Below are 17,564 nucleotides of genomic sequence, written 5' to 3'. Positions count from 1 at the left end.
ATCACCCGAGTGTGCTCGGGAAAACCCGAGCAACGACAATATTCGCTCATCACTACTTATGACCCGTTTCCCATAGACTTTAATGTTAAAAAAAAGAAACCACTCACTCATCACTAATAAGGTCAGCTTGACACAGTTTTACAAATACACAGTCTGTCCACGTGGGCCCAAGGAGGCAAAGGGAGTGAGAGGATGTGGCCCACGCAGTCACTGATGTGGCACCCTACTTGCTCACAACCTTGACAGGCTGAAAGGCCCCTTTCACTAACACCAGTGAAACAGAGCACTGCCAGCCTAGTAGGGCAATGGCGTCACTGTGCCGAGCGTGGCGGCGCCCGTCCTTTTATAACCTCAAATGAGGCAATACAGCCAGCCAATCACAGTAATGCCACTACCAAGCTGGCTACCGCATTACAGTGACTGACAGGAAATCCCCGCATGTTTATTGGATGTGTAACAGGTGCCAAAGATACGGAGCAGGGATTTGAGCTTCAAATCTGGGCACTAGCCAGTAACGTAGCTACCGGGGGGCAGAGGGGCGGTCGCCCAGGGCCCCGTGCTCTGAGGGGGCTCACCCGGAGCTGTGCTACTGTAACTGTATAGGCGCGCCTGGCCACTATGGGGCCCCTGAGCAGAAGGGTGGGCCCCGGTGCCAGCAGTGGGCCCCCCGCCCATCATCGGAAGGTCAGCTGTACCGGCATTTAGCTGATACAGCTGATCGCATTGATGGGAAAAGGAGCGCTATGCTCCTTCTCCCATCATCCCCCTCTCAGCGTCTAACGTCACCGACGCAGACACTGACAGGGATTGCGATGACGTCACTAGCCGGCGCTCGCTGTCAACAGATGAGCAGCGCTCAGAGCTGCAGAGGAAGAGAGGTGAGTATTTATTTTTTACGGGTGTTGCCTTATACTACAGGTGCTGCCTTATACTACATGATCTGCCTATAGGGGTGCTGCCTTATACAGGATCTGCCTATAGGGGTGCTGCCTTATACTACAGGGTCTGCCTATGGGGGTTCTGCCTTATACTACAGGGTCTGCCTATAGGGGTGCTGCGTTAAACTACAGGGTCAGCCTATGGAGGTGCTGTCTTATATTACAGGGTCTGCCTATGGGGGTGCTGTCTTATACTACAGGGTCTGCCTATGGGGTGCTGCTTTATACTACAGGGTCTGCCTATGGGGTGCTGCCTTATATTACAGGGTCTGCCTATGGGGGTGCTGTCTTATACTACAGGGTCTGCCTATGGGGTGCTGCTTTATACTACAGGGTCTGCCTATGGGGTGCTGCCTGATACTACAGAGTCTGCCTATGGGTGCTGCCTTGTGCAGTAGAGTCTGCCTATGGGGGATGCATTATACAGTATAGAGTTTGCCTATGGGGGCTGCCTTGTGCTATAGAGTCTGCCTATGGGGGGTGCATTATACAATATATATGGGGAGTGCATTATACTATATGGAGGCTATCTAGGGGGCCATCATACAGTGCTGGAGCCATCAAACAGTTTGGAAGCTACTAAGGGGTCAGTATCATGTGTGGGTGGTACTATACAGTGAGGGGCATTATACTGTGTATAAGAGAGCATCATACTGAGTATAGGGGAGCTGTTCAGGGGGGAGACTAGGGACATTATTAAATGTAAAGCGGGCAATTATTGTTATAGGGGAACTCAGGTTACTGTTACTATCAAAGGGGCACACACAGGACATTATTACTTTCTAGGGGGCAAAATATGGGCACTGTTTTCTAGGGCACTTGCTCCCGGCATTACTATATTATAGAGTGGTGCTTTAGAATTAGGGCACAGAGAACCACACAGCAGGTGCAGTAATAGGGACACATACAGCAGCAGCGGCTCAGTATTGGGATATCAGGTGCAGTAATAGTGACACATACGGCAGCAGCGGCTCAGTATTGGGGTATCAGCAGGATGAGGAGTTTTTTGCAGTATGGGAATTAGATGGTGATGGGGCTGGAATGTGAGAAGTGAAATGTGTCTTTGTTGTATTCTCTGCTGGTGAGTCGTTGCTGGAAGAAGTTGTCTTGTCGGTCTGGGCCAGATGGAAAAGACGGGAAAAGTGAACGATTCCATCAGAAAGGACATCAGCGGTAAGACATTATCTGTAACTGCGCTGTGATCTCTTATATGTTCTGTAGGGCTGGTATTTACCACTAACCATATGGTGGTAATATCTATGTTGGTCTTTATATAGAGATTATCTTCAGTAACAGCGCGGTCATCTGCTGAGGTTCTCCTCCACTATTAGGGTGCGTCACCAAGTTGTAATCAAGGTTACCTGGTTAGGGGCCCACTCAGAAGCTTCGCCCCCCCCTGAACCAAAACCCTAGCTACACCTCTGGCACTAACCAATGCTCGACGAGCGCCGAGCACATCCGAGCACCCAGATACTCGAGTGGTATCCGAATATCACTCAACACGTTCGCTCAACACTAATAATGTTGTTTTCTCAGTTCACCACTTAGTGTTAGCTATGATTGCTTCTTCATGGAGATGTAAACAGTAAAGAGAAATATACATTCCCCTATAGTTCGAGAACTGACAAGCTATTACATAATATTAGCATTGCCTAAAGATAGGACCAAACAGGATTTAGCATTGTTGCCATGGAAACCTGCACTGACTCAGATGTCGGAGACTTGCATAGTGCGGATAGTTACAATTCAGGCCTGAGCTTTGTGGTGAGGATATACTGACACTCAGTGGCCACAAATATTCTACCGTGGAATTCATTTTTCTCATACAAATTTTTTACTATACAGAAAATATCTAAACATTTTGTGAGATTACAGGAAGAACCTTCCTTGTCCTGTTCTGCTTTTTCAATGTAATCGTAGGGGCAGAGACTGGTCTGAAATTACCATCTAATATGCAGTATACATATAGTGCCTTGAAAAAATATTCATGCCCCGTGAGATTTTCCACATTTTTTCACGTTACACCCACAAACTTAACGTATTAAAGTATTTGTGAAGTGTAAGGAAATGACACATGGTTTTCTAAATATTTTAAAATGCAAATCTGAAAACTGTGATGTGCATTTGTATGCAGCCCCCTGTAGCCTGATACCCCTAAAGAGTAGTGTATGGGCTCATCGCACTGATGCTTCCTGAGCTGTGCACAGTCCACTGGTCTGCAAGTCATAAAATGACCTGTCACAGATTAAAGTTGGTCACCCCTTAACTTTTACTTAGTAGCAGTTGGGTCCTGACGTTGGTGAGGACCTAACTTTGGGTAACCGAAAAATAAGATGAAAAAAAGATGCAAAAAAATCCCTCCAACCCTCTCTCTCACCTCCCTCTCAAGAAAAAAAAACGCTGTGAAAGAATTTGTGGCAATTTTTCACGTGGGCATTTTTCCTGTGAATGAAAGTGGGTTTGTTTTTCTTTGTGTGATTTCCATTAGGTAATTTTTTAACGTGTTTTTACTCCCTAATATCAGTGTCTTGTTTGTTCTGCTTTTTATTAAATCCAATGTAAGTTTTTAAAATAAAAGGTTTAGCATTATTATGCTTATTTCTTGTTTTTTGTTATTATTGCTTATGCTTTTTTATAAGTAAGCATTTTATCACCTTAAAGGGAACCTATCACCCCGTTTTTTCGGTATGAGATAAAAATACTGTTAAATAGGGCCTGAGCTGTGCATTACAATAGTGTAGTTTGTGGACCCCGATTCCCCACCTATGCTGCCGAAATACGTTACCAAAGTAGTCGTTTTCGCCTGTCAATCAGGCTGGTCAGGTCGGATGGGCGTGGTTTCTTCCCCCAGATATTGCGTAGTTTTCCGTTGGTGGCGTAGTAGTGTGCGCATGTCCAAGGTCCCGAATCCTGCACAGGGGTGTAAAAATAGCAGCGATGTCCGTTATTCCATTGGTGATCGGTGGGCGCGGCCATCTTGCTTTGGCCGCGCGTGCGCAGAAGCGGCGCTCTGCTGGCCGCGGCTTCAGGAAAATGGCGGAATCCCGCGGCCATTTTCCTGAAGCCGCGGCCAGCAGAGCGCCGCTTCTGCGCACGCGCGGCCAAAGGAAGATGGCCGCGCCCACCGACCACTAATGGATTAACGGACATCGCTGCTATTTTCACACCCCTGTGCAGGATTCGGGACCTTGGACATGCGCACACCACTACTTTGGTAACGTATTTCGGCAGCATAGGTGGGGAATCGGGGTCCACAAACTACACTATTGTAATGCACAGCTCAGGCCCTATTTAACAGTATTTTTATCTCATACCGAAAAAAACGGGGTGATAGGTTCCCTTTAACATTTATCATTAGATCTAAGCCTAGCTTTAACCCTAACTCTGAACCTAACCATAACCCTAGCTGAGGTTAGAAAGTGTGTGAAAACTTAATATTTATATGTTATTAAACGCATATCCTGTCAGAATGAATCTGGGGAGCACAGTGCCGCATATACACTGCATATGGCTCAATACTGTCTTCATTCATCAGCTGCTCCGTCTCCATCATCTCAGTTGCTGCATGAAGAGTGCAGCAATGTTTGTTGTTGGCTGCTGCACTCTGCATAGGCCAAGATCGAGATACTCACTGCAGTAGCTGATAACAAACCCATCTCGATTCCTGTGAACTGCATAGTAACTGACTGAAATGACCAAGAAGACAGGGATGGTGGTGGTGGGGTGGCAGACATTTTGGGACCTCACAGAATTTGATGCCCTTAGCAATCTTCCCCAAGGCCTTTCCAGTCTCCACTCTACACCACTGAGGGTTTGGGACTGATAATGAACAAATAGGAACAATCAGGTCACCTGTCTTCAGGCAATGCGTTTCCTGACCTACATGTCATGACAAAAGACCATGTAGGTCAGAAATGCATTGTCTGAAGATGTGATATGTGTTCTTCTCCTGCCCGCTAGTTCTTAGAGCCGTTGTGTGAATCATTGCAGCTGTTTTTAACTTTTGACAAAATAAAGGATTTTTAATGAAGATATGAGTGCCGGCTATTTTTTGGACCGTTTTTGAGATTGATAATGATGATATATTATTACCATCCCAATTCTTTAATTGATTGTTACCTGTTCTGCCTCTGCTTCGGGTGTAAATTCTCTTCTCTTAGGTGGCTGCCCGGCACCGGGTCGGAATGCTCCCATAGGAATATTGAGATTAGCCTAAAAGATAAAGGATGTTCATTAATATCAAGCTATTTTTGAGTGCTGATACATGACTATTGGAGCCAGGGCTGTTGCAATAACCTCCAGATCTGCCATCTTGGTACACCTTTTGCTTCTTGGGCTACTGGCAATAATACACTACAATACTGAAGTATTGTAGTGTTTCATACAAGTTATCTAGTATTTCACAATCCCCTGGTGGGAATACAAAAAAGAGTGATAAAAAATTTTAAATAATCAACTTCAATTTTTGCTTTTCCTGTCTCCCCATAAATGAAAACAAACAAAAAATTCAAACTAAAAAAATCATATGTTCCCCTTAAAGGGACACTGTCACCTGAATTTGGAGGGAACAATCTTTAGCCATAGGGGCGGGGTTTTCGGGTGTTTGATTCACCAAGATTGCCTTGTGCAGGCATGTACTACGGAGGACAGAGAATGAACTTCAATCCCATATTGCAGCCAGCATGCAGCCAGCGGGTAAGGAAAGGGTGAATCAAACACCCGAAAACCCCGCCCCTATGGCTAAAGATTGTTCCCTCCAAATTCAGGTGACATTGTCCCTTTAAAGGTAACCCAGCACTTACACAAATGCTATTTACCTGGAGCTATAATGGGAAACTGCAGGTAAAAAGTGTTTAGACCATGTTAGGCTGGTTTACTGAAAGCACGGCTTCAGGAAGAACATTAAGTTATATTTCCTCTGCAGCCGCTTAATTCCAGTCATCATAGTGGTGCAAGGATCAGTTACAGTCATCGCTGACTTTATAGGCAGGCAGTCAGTCAAGGTGTCAGGGCTACAGTAGTCACCACTTTACTGCTCAGTGAGCATGCTGTCATCACTCCACCTGCATCTTGACTGATCTGCTGCAGGGAAAATATAACTTCATGTTCGCCCTGTAGTAGTCGTGCTTCCATTAAACCAAACTAACATGGTCTAAACACTATTTACGTGCATATCACCACTATATCTGTAGGTAGATAGCATTTTTGTAGGCGACATGTTTCCTGTAAGGTTACATTGTACAAATAAAACATCTTGTCCCACATAAAAATAAGTCCTCAAACACTACTGTCAATGCAAAATTAAAACTGTTACGGATCCTTGAGTATACTGACATTGTCATTTTAAATAAATGTTTCTATTGCACAAAAGTAGTAAACTATACGCAACATAAATTTCATAATACAATAAAATTAATGAAAATTAACCCTAAAACGTCCAGTACTGAAAAAAAGACAACCAATTGAATAACTCTGTCAAAAGAAGAATAAAAAAAAGTCATGGCTCGCAGAATAATGTTACACAATATTACCCCCAGAAAGATTTAATACAAGCTAATTAACAAGTTATACCAAAATGGGGCCATTAAATAATAGGACCGATGCAGCAAATGTGAAATAAACAGATATATATGTAACTCTTCAGGGCAGTTCCTCTGGTGGTGGCTGCAGGAAGCAGTACTATATTGTATGTATGTATATGATGTGTGTTATTCAGTCTGTCATTTAGCATGTGCAGGATGTGTCACTATGTTTATTGCTTAATCCATTAACTATATCCTGTTGTATCATTATTCCCTAATGAAGCATATATTACACATGCTGAAATCTAAATATCTTCGCGCTCATATTATTATTTTACATTTGCACCTATACACCTTACATCTATAAGGTCTGGACCTATACACCTGATGTCTGTAAGGTCTGAATCTATACACCTGATGTCTATAAGGTCTGAATCTATACACCTGATGTCTATAAGGTCTGAACATATACAGATGATGTCTATAAGGTCTGAACCTATACACCTGATGTCTGTAAGGTCTGAACCTATACACCTGATGTCTATAAGGTCTGAACATATACACCTGATGTCTGTAAGGTCTGAACATATACACCTGATGTCTGTAAGGTCTGAATCTATACACCTGATGTCTGTAAGGTCTGAACATATACACCTGATGTCTGTAAGGTCTGAACATATACACCTGATGTCTGTAAGGTCTGAACATATACACCTGATGTCTGTAAGGTCTGAACATATACACCTGATGTCTGTAAGGTCTGAATCTATACACCTGATGTCTGTAAGGTCTGAACATATACACCTGATGTCTGAAAGGTCTGAATCTATACACCTGATGTCTGTAAGGTCTGAACATATACAGATGATGTCTATAAGGTATGAATATATATACAGCTGATGCCTATAAGGTCTGAATCTATACACCTGATGTCTGTAAGGTCTGAACATATACACCTGATGTCTGTAAGGTCTGAATCTATACACCTGATGTCTGAAAGGTCTGAATCTATACACTTGATGTCTGTAAGGTCTGAACATGTACAGATGATGTCTATAAGGTATGAATATATATACAGCTGATGCCTATAAGGTCTGAGTATATACACCTTACTTCTATAAGGTCTGAACCTGTACACCTGATGTCTATAAGGTCTGAACCTATACACCTTACTTCTATAAGGTCTGAACCTATATACCTGATGTCTATAAGGTCTGGACCTTTACACTTTACACCTATAAGGTTTGGACCTTTAAATCTCACATCTATAATGTTCAAACTGGACCTAAACTATATGACCAATGTACGGTATGTGGACACCTTTATGAGATTGTTGGACATCTTATTCCAAAACTATGGATGTTTATATTGTATATAGTTGGGTTCCCTTTTGTCATAATTTTCTGTGAATTCTTTCTACAAGATTTTGGAGTGTCTCTGTGAGGATCAGTTGGCGTGATGTCAATTCTTATAATTATGCATAGTGATCTTAGGCTTGTTTAGATGTTTGATTATGGAACTCATTTTAATAAAGTTGCAATCAAAATTATTCAACCCCACTCCGAATTGCAAATTAGGTTTATTTATAAATTTTCTGCTGTTTGCAAAAAATTAATCAAGAACAATTGAAATATCCCAAGATAACCAATATAACAAATGGACTTGTTACCTCATCCCTGGCCGCTGTAAGGTGTCTGTTGGACAACTAGTAGTTGGGAAATAAACTTGGAGTAATGTTTTAGTACATATAGGACTAAAAGGGGTTAATCGACCATGACAGAATTACTGTGAGCTGCTGAAGAGTTCGGAGACATGACTGCTCACCATATCTCCACCCCTGGGTGTGGTTCAGTTTGTAAATTGAGAGCTGTTTGTCTCAAAGATGGCTATGTGTATGGAGGTGTGCAGATCTCCTGGACTGAGTACCTTTGCTAAAGGACTAAGAAGCTGGATTCTAAGCCAAGCGGGCTAACCAGCACTATTGTATGGACTTGTTGCTTTATGTTTTATTTTATTCAGCTTTGCCTTCTTAGCAACTCTGCAGCATTCCAGATTAGTGAGAGGGTCTGTAGGCGTCCTTTTCTTAGAGGCCCAATGTCAAAACTCAGCAAGTAGAAGGGAAGAAGTCTGTCATGTTCCCAATGGCAGGGAATTTAACAACAGAACACGGGCAAAAAACAGGACGAGCTCTAGGGTGATGGAACCTGAGCTGACCGCGATCCTGAACCTCAACACTCAACTAGCAGTAGCCGGGGAGCGTTCCTGGGGGGACTCTAGACGCCTCGCGCCAGCCGGAGATCTAGGTTCCCCTATCAGAAGAATCACAGACCTCGCTTGCCTCTAGAGAAATATTCCCACAGAAATAGCAGCCCCCCACATATAATGACGGTGAAATGAGAGGAAGGCACAAACGTAGTTATGAAAATAGATTCAGCAAAAATGAGGCCCGCTAAAAGCTAGATAGCAGAGGATACAAAAGGTGAACTGCGCGGTCAGCTTAAAACCCTTCAAAATACCATCCTGAAATTACTTGAACTCATGTGCCAACTCATGGTACATGAGTGGTAATTTCAGCCCACTAGAGCAACCAGCAGCAGAGGATTACATATCTGCAAGCTGGACTAAAAACATGAAAGCAAACAAGAAACAGGGAATTCCAGACTTAGCTTGTCTTGAAGACTTTAGGAGCAGGTAGCAAAGGTAACAGAGACACACTGATACATTGATAGCCGGCGAGGGAATGACAGGAAAGCCAGGTTAAATAGGAAACACCCAGAAACCGCAACCCACCAAAGTCACCCAGTACCAGTTGTAACCACCAGAGGGAGCCCAAAAACAGAATCCACAACAGTACCCCCCCCCTTGAGGAGGGGTCACCGAACCCTCACGAGAACCCCCAGGGCGATCAGGATGAGCTCTATGGAAGGCGCGGACCAAATCAGTCGCATGAACGTCAGAGGCGACCACCCAGGAATTATCCTCCTGACCATAACCCTTCCACTTAACCAAATACTGGAGTCTACGTCTGGAAACACGAGAATCCAAGATCTTCTCAACAACATACTCCAATTCTCCCTCCACCAGCACCGGAGCAGGAGGCTCAACCGAAGGAACAACGGGCACCTCATACCTCCGCAATAACGACCGATGGAACACATTATGAATAGCAAACGATGCTGGGAGATCCAAACGAAAAGACACAGAGTTAAGAATCTCCAAGATCTTATAAGGACCGATGAACCGAGGCTTGAACTTAGGAGAAGAGACCTTCATAGGGACAAAACGAGAAGACAACCACACCAAGTCCCCAACACAAAGTCGGGGACCCACGCGGCGACGGCGATTAGCAAACTGCTGAACCTTCTCCTGAGACAACTTCAAATTGTCCACCACCTGATTCCAAATCTGATGCAGCCTGTCCACCACCACGTCTACTCCAGGACAATCCGAAGGCTCCACCTGACCAGAGGAAAAACGAGGATGAAACCCCGAATTACAAAAGAAAGGAGAAACCAAAGTAGCAGAACTAGCCCGATTATTAAGAGCAAATTCGGCCAGTGGCAAAAAGGCAACCCAGTCATCTTGATCAGCAGAAACAAAACACCTTAAATAAGTCTCCAAGGTCTGATTAGTTCGCTCCGTCTGGCCATTCGTCTGAGGATGGAATGCAGACGAGAAAGACAAATTAATGCCCATCTTGGCACAAAACGTCCGCCAAAATCTAGACACAAACTGGGATCCCCTGTCAGAAACGATATTCTCCGGAATCCCATGCAAACGAACCCCGTTCTGAAAAAACAAAGGGACCAACTCAGAGGAGGAAGGCAACTTAGGTAAGGGTACCAAATGAACCATCTTAGAAAAGCGATCACACACAACCCAGATAACGGACATTTTCTGTGAGACAGGAAGATCTGAAATAAAATCCATGGAAATGTGCGTCCAAGGCCTCTTCGGGATAGGCAAGGACAACAACAACCCACTGGCCCGAGAGCAGCAAGGCTTAGCCCGAGCACACACTTCTCAAGACTGCACAAAGGTACGCACATCCCTTGACAAAGAAGGCCACCAAAAAGACCTGGCCACCAAGTCTCTAGTACCAAATATTCCAGGATGACCAGCCAACACAGAAGAATGGACCTCGGAGATGACTCTACTGGTCCAATCATCCGGAACAAACAGTCTTTCTGGTGGACAACGATCAGGTCTATCCGCCTGAAACTCCTGCAATGCACGTCGCAAATCTGGGGAGACGGCAGACAATATTACCCCATCCCTGAGGATACCAGTAGGCCCAGAGTCTCCAGGAGAGTCAGGCACAAAACTCCTGGAAAGAGCATCTGCCTTCACATTAGTTGAACCTGGCAGGTATGAAACCACAAAATTGAAACGAGAAAAAAACAACGACCAACGAGCCTGTCTAGGATTCAGACGCCTGGCAGACTCAAGGTAAATCAGATTTTTGTGATCAGTCAAGACCACCACACGATGTCTAGCACCCTCAAGCCAATGACGCCACTCCTCAAATGCCCACTTCATGGCCAAAAGCTCCCGATTACCCACATCATAATTGCGCTCGGCGGGCGAGAATTTTCTAGAAAAGAATGCACATGGCTTCATCACCGAGCCATCGGAACTTCTCTGTGACAAAACCGCCCCCGCTCCAATCTCGGAAGCATCAACCTCAACCTGAAAAGGAAGTGAAACATCTGGTTGACATAACACAGGAGCAGAAGAAAACCGGCGCTTAAGTTCCTGAAAGGCCTCCACAGCCGTAGGAGACCAATTAGCAACATCAGCACCCTTTTTAGTCAAATCAGTCAAAGGTTTAACAACACTGGAAAAATTAGTAATGAACCGACGATAAAAATTAGCAAAACCCAAGAACTTCTGAAGACTCTTAACAGATGTAGGTTGTGTCCAGTCACAAATAGCCTGAACCTTGACGGGATCCATCTCAATAGTAGAAGGAGAAAAAATGTACCCCAAAAAAGAAATCTTCTGGACTCAGAAGAGACATTTTGAGCCCTTCACAAACAGAGAATTGGCCCTTAGAACTTGAAACACCTTCCTGACTTGTAGAACATGAGACTCCCAGTCATCAGAAAACACCAAAATATCATCCAAATACACAATCATAAACTTATCCAGATATTCACGGAAAATATTGTGCATAAAGGACTGAAAGACTGAAGGAGCATTAGAAAGTCCAAAAGGCATTACCAAATACTCAAAATGGCCCTCAGGCGTATTAAATGCGGTTTTCCACTCATCACCCTGCTTTATCCGCACAAGATTATACGCACCACGAAGATCTATCTTAGTGAACCACCTAGCCCCCTTAATGCGAGCAAACAAATCAGTCAATAATGGCAATGGATATTGATATTTGACTGTAATCTTATTCAGAAGGCAATAATCTATACAAGGCCTCAGGGAACCATCTTTTTTAGCCACAAAAAAAAAACCTGCTCCCAGAGGGGACGAAGATGGACGAATATGTCCCTTTTCCAAGGACTCCTTAATATAATTCCGCATAGCAGTATGCTCTGGCACTGACAGATTAAATAAACGACCCTTAGGGAACTTACTGCCAGGAATTAATTCTATAGCACAGTCACAATCCCTATGAGGAGGGAGCGAATTGAGCTTAGGCTCCTCAAAAACATCCCGATAGTCAGACAAAAACGCAGGGACCTCAGAAGGAGTAGATGAAGCGATTGAAATCAGAGATGCATCATCATGAATCCCCTGACATCCCCAGCTTAACACAGACATTGTTTTCCAATCCAGGACTGGATTATGAGTTTGTAACCATGGCAGACCAAGCACTAGTACATCATGTAAATTATACAGTACGAGGAAGCGAATCACCTCCTGATGAACGGGAGTCATGCGCATGGTCACTTGTGTCCAGTACTGCGGTTTATTCATAGCCAATGGTGTAGAGTCAATTCCCTTTAAAGGAATAGGAACTTCCAGAGGCTCTAAACTAAAACTGCAGCGTTTGGCAAATGACCAATCCATAAGACTCAGGGCAGCGCCCGAATCCACATAGGCATCGACGGAAATGGATGACAGTGAACAAATCAGAGTTACAGACAAAATGAACTTAGACTGCAGAGTACTAATGGCAAAAGATTTATCAACCTTTTTTGTGCGTTTAAAGCATGCTGATATAACATGAGCAGAATCACCACAATAAAAACACAATCCATTTTTCCGCCTATAATTTTGCCGTTCACTTCTGGACTGAATTCTATCACATTGCATAGTCTCAGGTGCCTGTTCAGAAGACACCGCCAACTGGTGCACAGGTTTGCGCTCCCGTAAACGCCGATCAATCTGAATGGCCATAGTCATAGCCTCATTCAGACCTGTAGGCGCAGGGAACCCCACCATAATATCCTTAATGGCCTCAGAAAGACCATTTCTGAAGTTTGCAGCCAGGGCGCACTCATTCCACTGAGTAAGCACCGACCATTTCCGAAATTTTTGACAATATACCTCCGCTTCATCATGCCCCTGAGAGAGGGCTAATAAAGCCTTTTCAGCCTGAATCTCCAGGTTAGGTTCCTCATAGAGCAATCCCAGTGCCAGAAAAAACGCATCCACACTGAGCAATGCAGGATCCCCTGGTGCCAATGCAAATGCCCAATTCTGAGGGTCGCCCCGCAGGAAAGATATCACAATCCTGACCTGCTGAGCAGGGTCTCCAGAGGAGCGAGATTTCAAAGACAGAAACAATTTGCAATTGTTCCTGAAATTCAGGAAGGTAGATCTATCTCCAGAGAAAAACTCTGGAATAGGAATTCTAGGTTCAGACATAGGAGTGTGAACAACAAAATCCTGTATGTTTTGAACTTTAGCAGCGAGATTATTCAGGCTGGAAGCCAAACTCTGGACATCCATGTTAAACAGCTAAGGTCAAAGCCATTCAAGGGTTAAGAGGAGGTAAGAAGCAGCTAGACAGCAATTAAGGGCTAGGCAGCAAAACTCTGAGGGGAAAAAAAAAAAAAATTTCTCCTCAACACTTCTTTTTCTCCTGCTTCAGCCCAAACAATTAACACTTTGTGGGCCGGCTATACTGTCATGTTCCCAATGGCAGGGAATTTAACAACAGAACACGGGCAAAAAACAGGACGAGCTCTAGGGTGATGGAACCTGAGCTGACCGCGATCCTGAACCTCAACACTCAACTAGCAGTAGCCGGGGAGCGTTCCTGGGGGGACTCTAGACGCCTCGCGCCAGCCGGAGATCTAGGTTCCCCTATCAGAAGAATCACAGACCTCGCTTGCCTCTAGAGAAATATTCCCACAGAAATAGCAGCCCCCCACATATAATGACGGTGAAATGAGAGGAAGGCACAAACGTAGTTATGAAAATAGATTCAGCAAAAATGAGGCCCGCTAAAAGCTGGATAGCAGAGGATACAAAAGGTGAACTGCGCGGTCAGCTTAAAACCCTTCAAAATACCATCCTGAAATTACTTGAACTCATGTGCCAACTCATGGTACATGAGTGGTAATTTCAGCCCACTAGAGCAACCAGCAGCAGAGGATTACATATCTGCAAGCTGGACTAAAAACATGAAAGCAAACAAGAAACAGGGAATTCCAGACTTAGCTTGTCTTGAAGACTTTAGGAGCAGGTAGCAAAGGTAACAGAGACACACTGATACATTGATAGCCGGCGAGGGAATGACAGGAAAGCCAGGTTAAATAGGAAACACCCAGCCACTGATGGACAGGTGGAAACCAGAAACCGCAACCCACCAAAGTCACCCAGTACCAGTTGTAACCACCAGAGGGAGCCCAAAAACAGAATCCACAACAGAGGTCACTATCAGACACCTCTGGTGACAACTTTTCTATCTTGAGAGTTAAAGATTGGGCATCTTGGAATTCAGTATGCCTAATCCTTTATCTCCCCAGCATCTGCAAAATCACTGTCATCTGATCAGCTAATAAACATATGATAGTTGTCCTGCCCCATTAAAAGCACCCTGTTCTGCAACATTAGGGAAGAGTCATATAACCTGCAATGCAATGCATGGACTGGCCAGCGGCTCTTCTGACCCGAGTTTGACAGCATGTATTTCTATGGAGCTGTAATGCTTGGGTTGGGAGAGCCACTGGCCATTCCGAGCATTGCATTGAGATCCTCATCTGAGTTATATGACTGTCTGACTCTTCCCTTATTCTAATGTGTGCGACCACCTTAAGGAATGTGACTCGAGCTGTCAAGTGTATAAACCCTATAAAATGGCGCCACTATATTTATTAATCCTTTCTGGGTGAATGTTAAAGGAAAAAGAATTTACTAAGGTTTTCTTATTATTTACGTTCTAGAAATAGAAATTTCTATCCCTAGATGATACATTCATTATATTATCATAATGTGATTGGCTCCTAGGGGAAATAATTTCACTGGTAACCATGCGCTGTTCTACAATTAGTAGGGATAACTTTTCTGTTACGAGCACTGTGGGTCCCAGTTCAGGTAGGAGGAGCAGCAAATATGGAGAATTAGAAGTGATACTATTTTAAGATGTGTTGTCACTTATTAGATTTTAGCTAAGCAGTGCTAAAGTACAGAGATAAAATAGTTGGTGTGCAAATAAAAAGAAAAGGATACAGTATAGAAGTATTGCTTGGCCAACTGATTACTGGGGAAAATTAGATTTAAGAAAAGGATTTTTTGTAGCGTTTTTTTATTTTTATACCCACTTTGCACTTCATCTTACAGTTTTATGAATAAGTAATTTTTTAAAAATGTGATGTGCCTGGCCACCCACCTACTGTATGCACACTGGTGGTGCCTCTGGACAATTATAATGTCTGTGTGTCTGGCCAATTAGGATAGCTGGCTAGCCGACCAACAGAACAGTGAGGTAAGTGCCCAAGCAGTTTCTCTTGCACACTATTCCACTCCATCCAGTTTGTAGCACTGTGCCAGGTATTGTACACAAAGAAGTTGTTACAGATGCAACATACAGTATAATCCCTATCCACAGAACAGATGATAAATGTATGATCAATGGAGATGTGATCACTGGGACCCCCAATGATCACAACAATGGGAGTTCATAAACACATTGTCTGAATGAAGAGTTAGATGGTATGTGCTGCCAGGGCTGGCGTTCGGGGCAGGCAGACTAGGCAGCTGCCTAGGGCCCCTGCTCCTCAGAGGTCCCCAGCCAGTGGCATGCCACTAATAGCGGTACACCACATGGCCTCTATGGGGCCCGTAGGTCAAGGGGGCCTGCTGCCCCCTCCAAGTGCTGCATTCAACAATATCAGCATCATAGATGCCGATACAGTTGAAAGCAATAATGGAGGAGAAAGCGTCAGAAGATGCTCCCTCCCCCATCATTTCACTCTGCCTCTGACACAGTGAGTGTGCGATGATGTCACTTCATCGTGCACCATGCTGTGTGCAGGGCAGTGCAGCTGCTGAGATGCTCTGCAGGGCCTGGAGCAGCGGGGGAACAAGGAGGAGAAGTGAGTATTGTATTTTTTATATATATATATGTGTCAGTGAGTGAGTGAGTACATGGTGGCCATAATACTGTAGGACAGCATTATATTGTATGGGGAGACTGCATTATATTCCATGGGGGGGCTGAATTATACTCTATAAGAGGGCTATATTCTATTCTATTAGGGGGCTACATTATATTCTATTAGGGGGGCTGTATTATATTATATGGGGTGCCACATTATACTGGCTGCATTATACTTTATAGGGAGGCTGCATTATACGCTGAAAAGGGCTGTATTATACTCTGAGGGGGCTGCATTATAATCTAGGGGGTGGCTGCATTATACTCTGAGGGAGGCTGCATTATAATCTTTGAGGTGGCTCCATTATACTCTAAGAGAGGGGCTGCATTATAGTCTGAGGGGGGCTGCATTATAATCTATGAGGTGGCTGCATTATACTCTGAGAGGGCTGCATTATACTCTATCGAGGACTACGGGGTGCATTATACTAAATGAAGGTTGCATTCTACTCTGACTATGAGCAGTGCATTATACTATATGTACTATATGGGACTGTATTGAGGACTATGGAGAATACATTATACTATATAAAGAACTATGGGGCACATTATACTATGTGGAGGACTATGGGGTGTATTATTCTAAATAAGCAAAATGCTGCCTTTTCATCGAGTGATTGGATTGATTATGTCAAAACAAAAATCATTGTTCTCAGCAGCACATTGCCCGTTGAAAACTGCAGATATGCTGCTGATAATACTGCCTACCAAGTAAAACAGCAAGCAGAATGTAACAGGTATTCCAACAGAATATGGTAATATTATAAAAAAAAAGGATTTTGCGTGTTTGAAGTTGATAAATAGATACAAAATTGGTGATGATTTCTGAATTAAATAATACAGTCTTTATTATACTTAAAGGGGTTTTCTCACTAACAAAAGTTAATTTTAATCAATAGATCTTGAAATAATAATCATTTCCACAATTGAATGTGTTACAATAAAATGTTCCTGTGCTGAGATAATCTTATACATGTGTCCCTGCTGTGTACTGTGTAATGGTCGTGTCTGACGATACAGAGACATGGTCTGATCATACCACAGCTCCTGGTATGAAGCTGAGAACTACAAACAGCTTCAGTGCACACGTTTCGGTGAGTCACTGTTACTTCAGTATGCAGTAGCAGTGACTCGCCTGTGCAGAAAAACAATAAAGCCAATACCCACAGAATGGTGAAAAGGTTAATATAATCGCCTTATTGCATGGTGTAGGGGCGGCATTCCGGGGCCATCAGTACACGTCACAGCGCAGTGTGACACTGATGAAAGGGGTTTGATACGCAAATGAACACCAAAGGCAATTTTCTTCCAGGCACCACATGCCCCAGAGCCTAGAAGAACACATTACCAAAAAGAAATAAAAGATAATTGCTCCACAACAAAACCGCAGATATGGGCATACAGGTAGGACAATTTTAACCATTCTATCACCTGCATGCCCATATTAATAGATTAAAAACAGCTCATGGGGTCACAGATTTCCTTGATTTGGTGCTGCTCAGTTATGAGATATATACTACCTGTGGGGTGCAAATCTAA

The 17,564-nt window shown here is 43.8% G+C and overlaps 1 protein-coding gene across 1 annotated transcript in view; it reads right to left on the bottom strand.

Annotated features, from left to right (window-relative positions):
• SMPX (small muscle protein X-linked) overlaps nt 1-17,564 on the bottom strand; it is a 157,640-nt gene that overhangs the window by 95,733 nt on the left and 44,343 nt on the right. The window contains exon 3 of the mRNA XM_077299453.1: nt 5,058-5,150. Coding sequence (XP_077155568.1) covers nt 5,058-5,150 — 93 coding nt within the window. The remainder of the gene's footprint in view (nt 1-5,057; nt 5,151-17,564) is intronic.

The sequence above is a fragment of the Ranitomeya variabilis genome, chromosome 3, assembly GCF_051348905.1.
Source record: "Ranitomeya variabilis isolate aRanVar5 chromosome 3, aRanVar5.hap1, whole genome shotgun sequence".
In the NCBI taxonomy this organism is placed as follows: domain Eukaryota; kingdom Metazoa; phylum Chordata; class Amphibia; order Anura; family Dendrobatidae; genus Ranitomeya; species Ranitomeya variabilis.
This window is presented reverse-complemented; position numbering and strand designations above follow the sequence as displayed.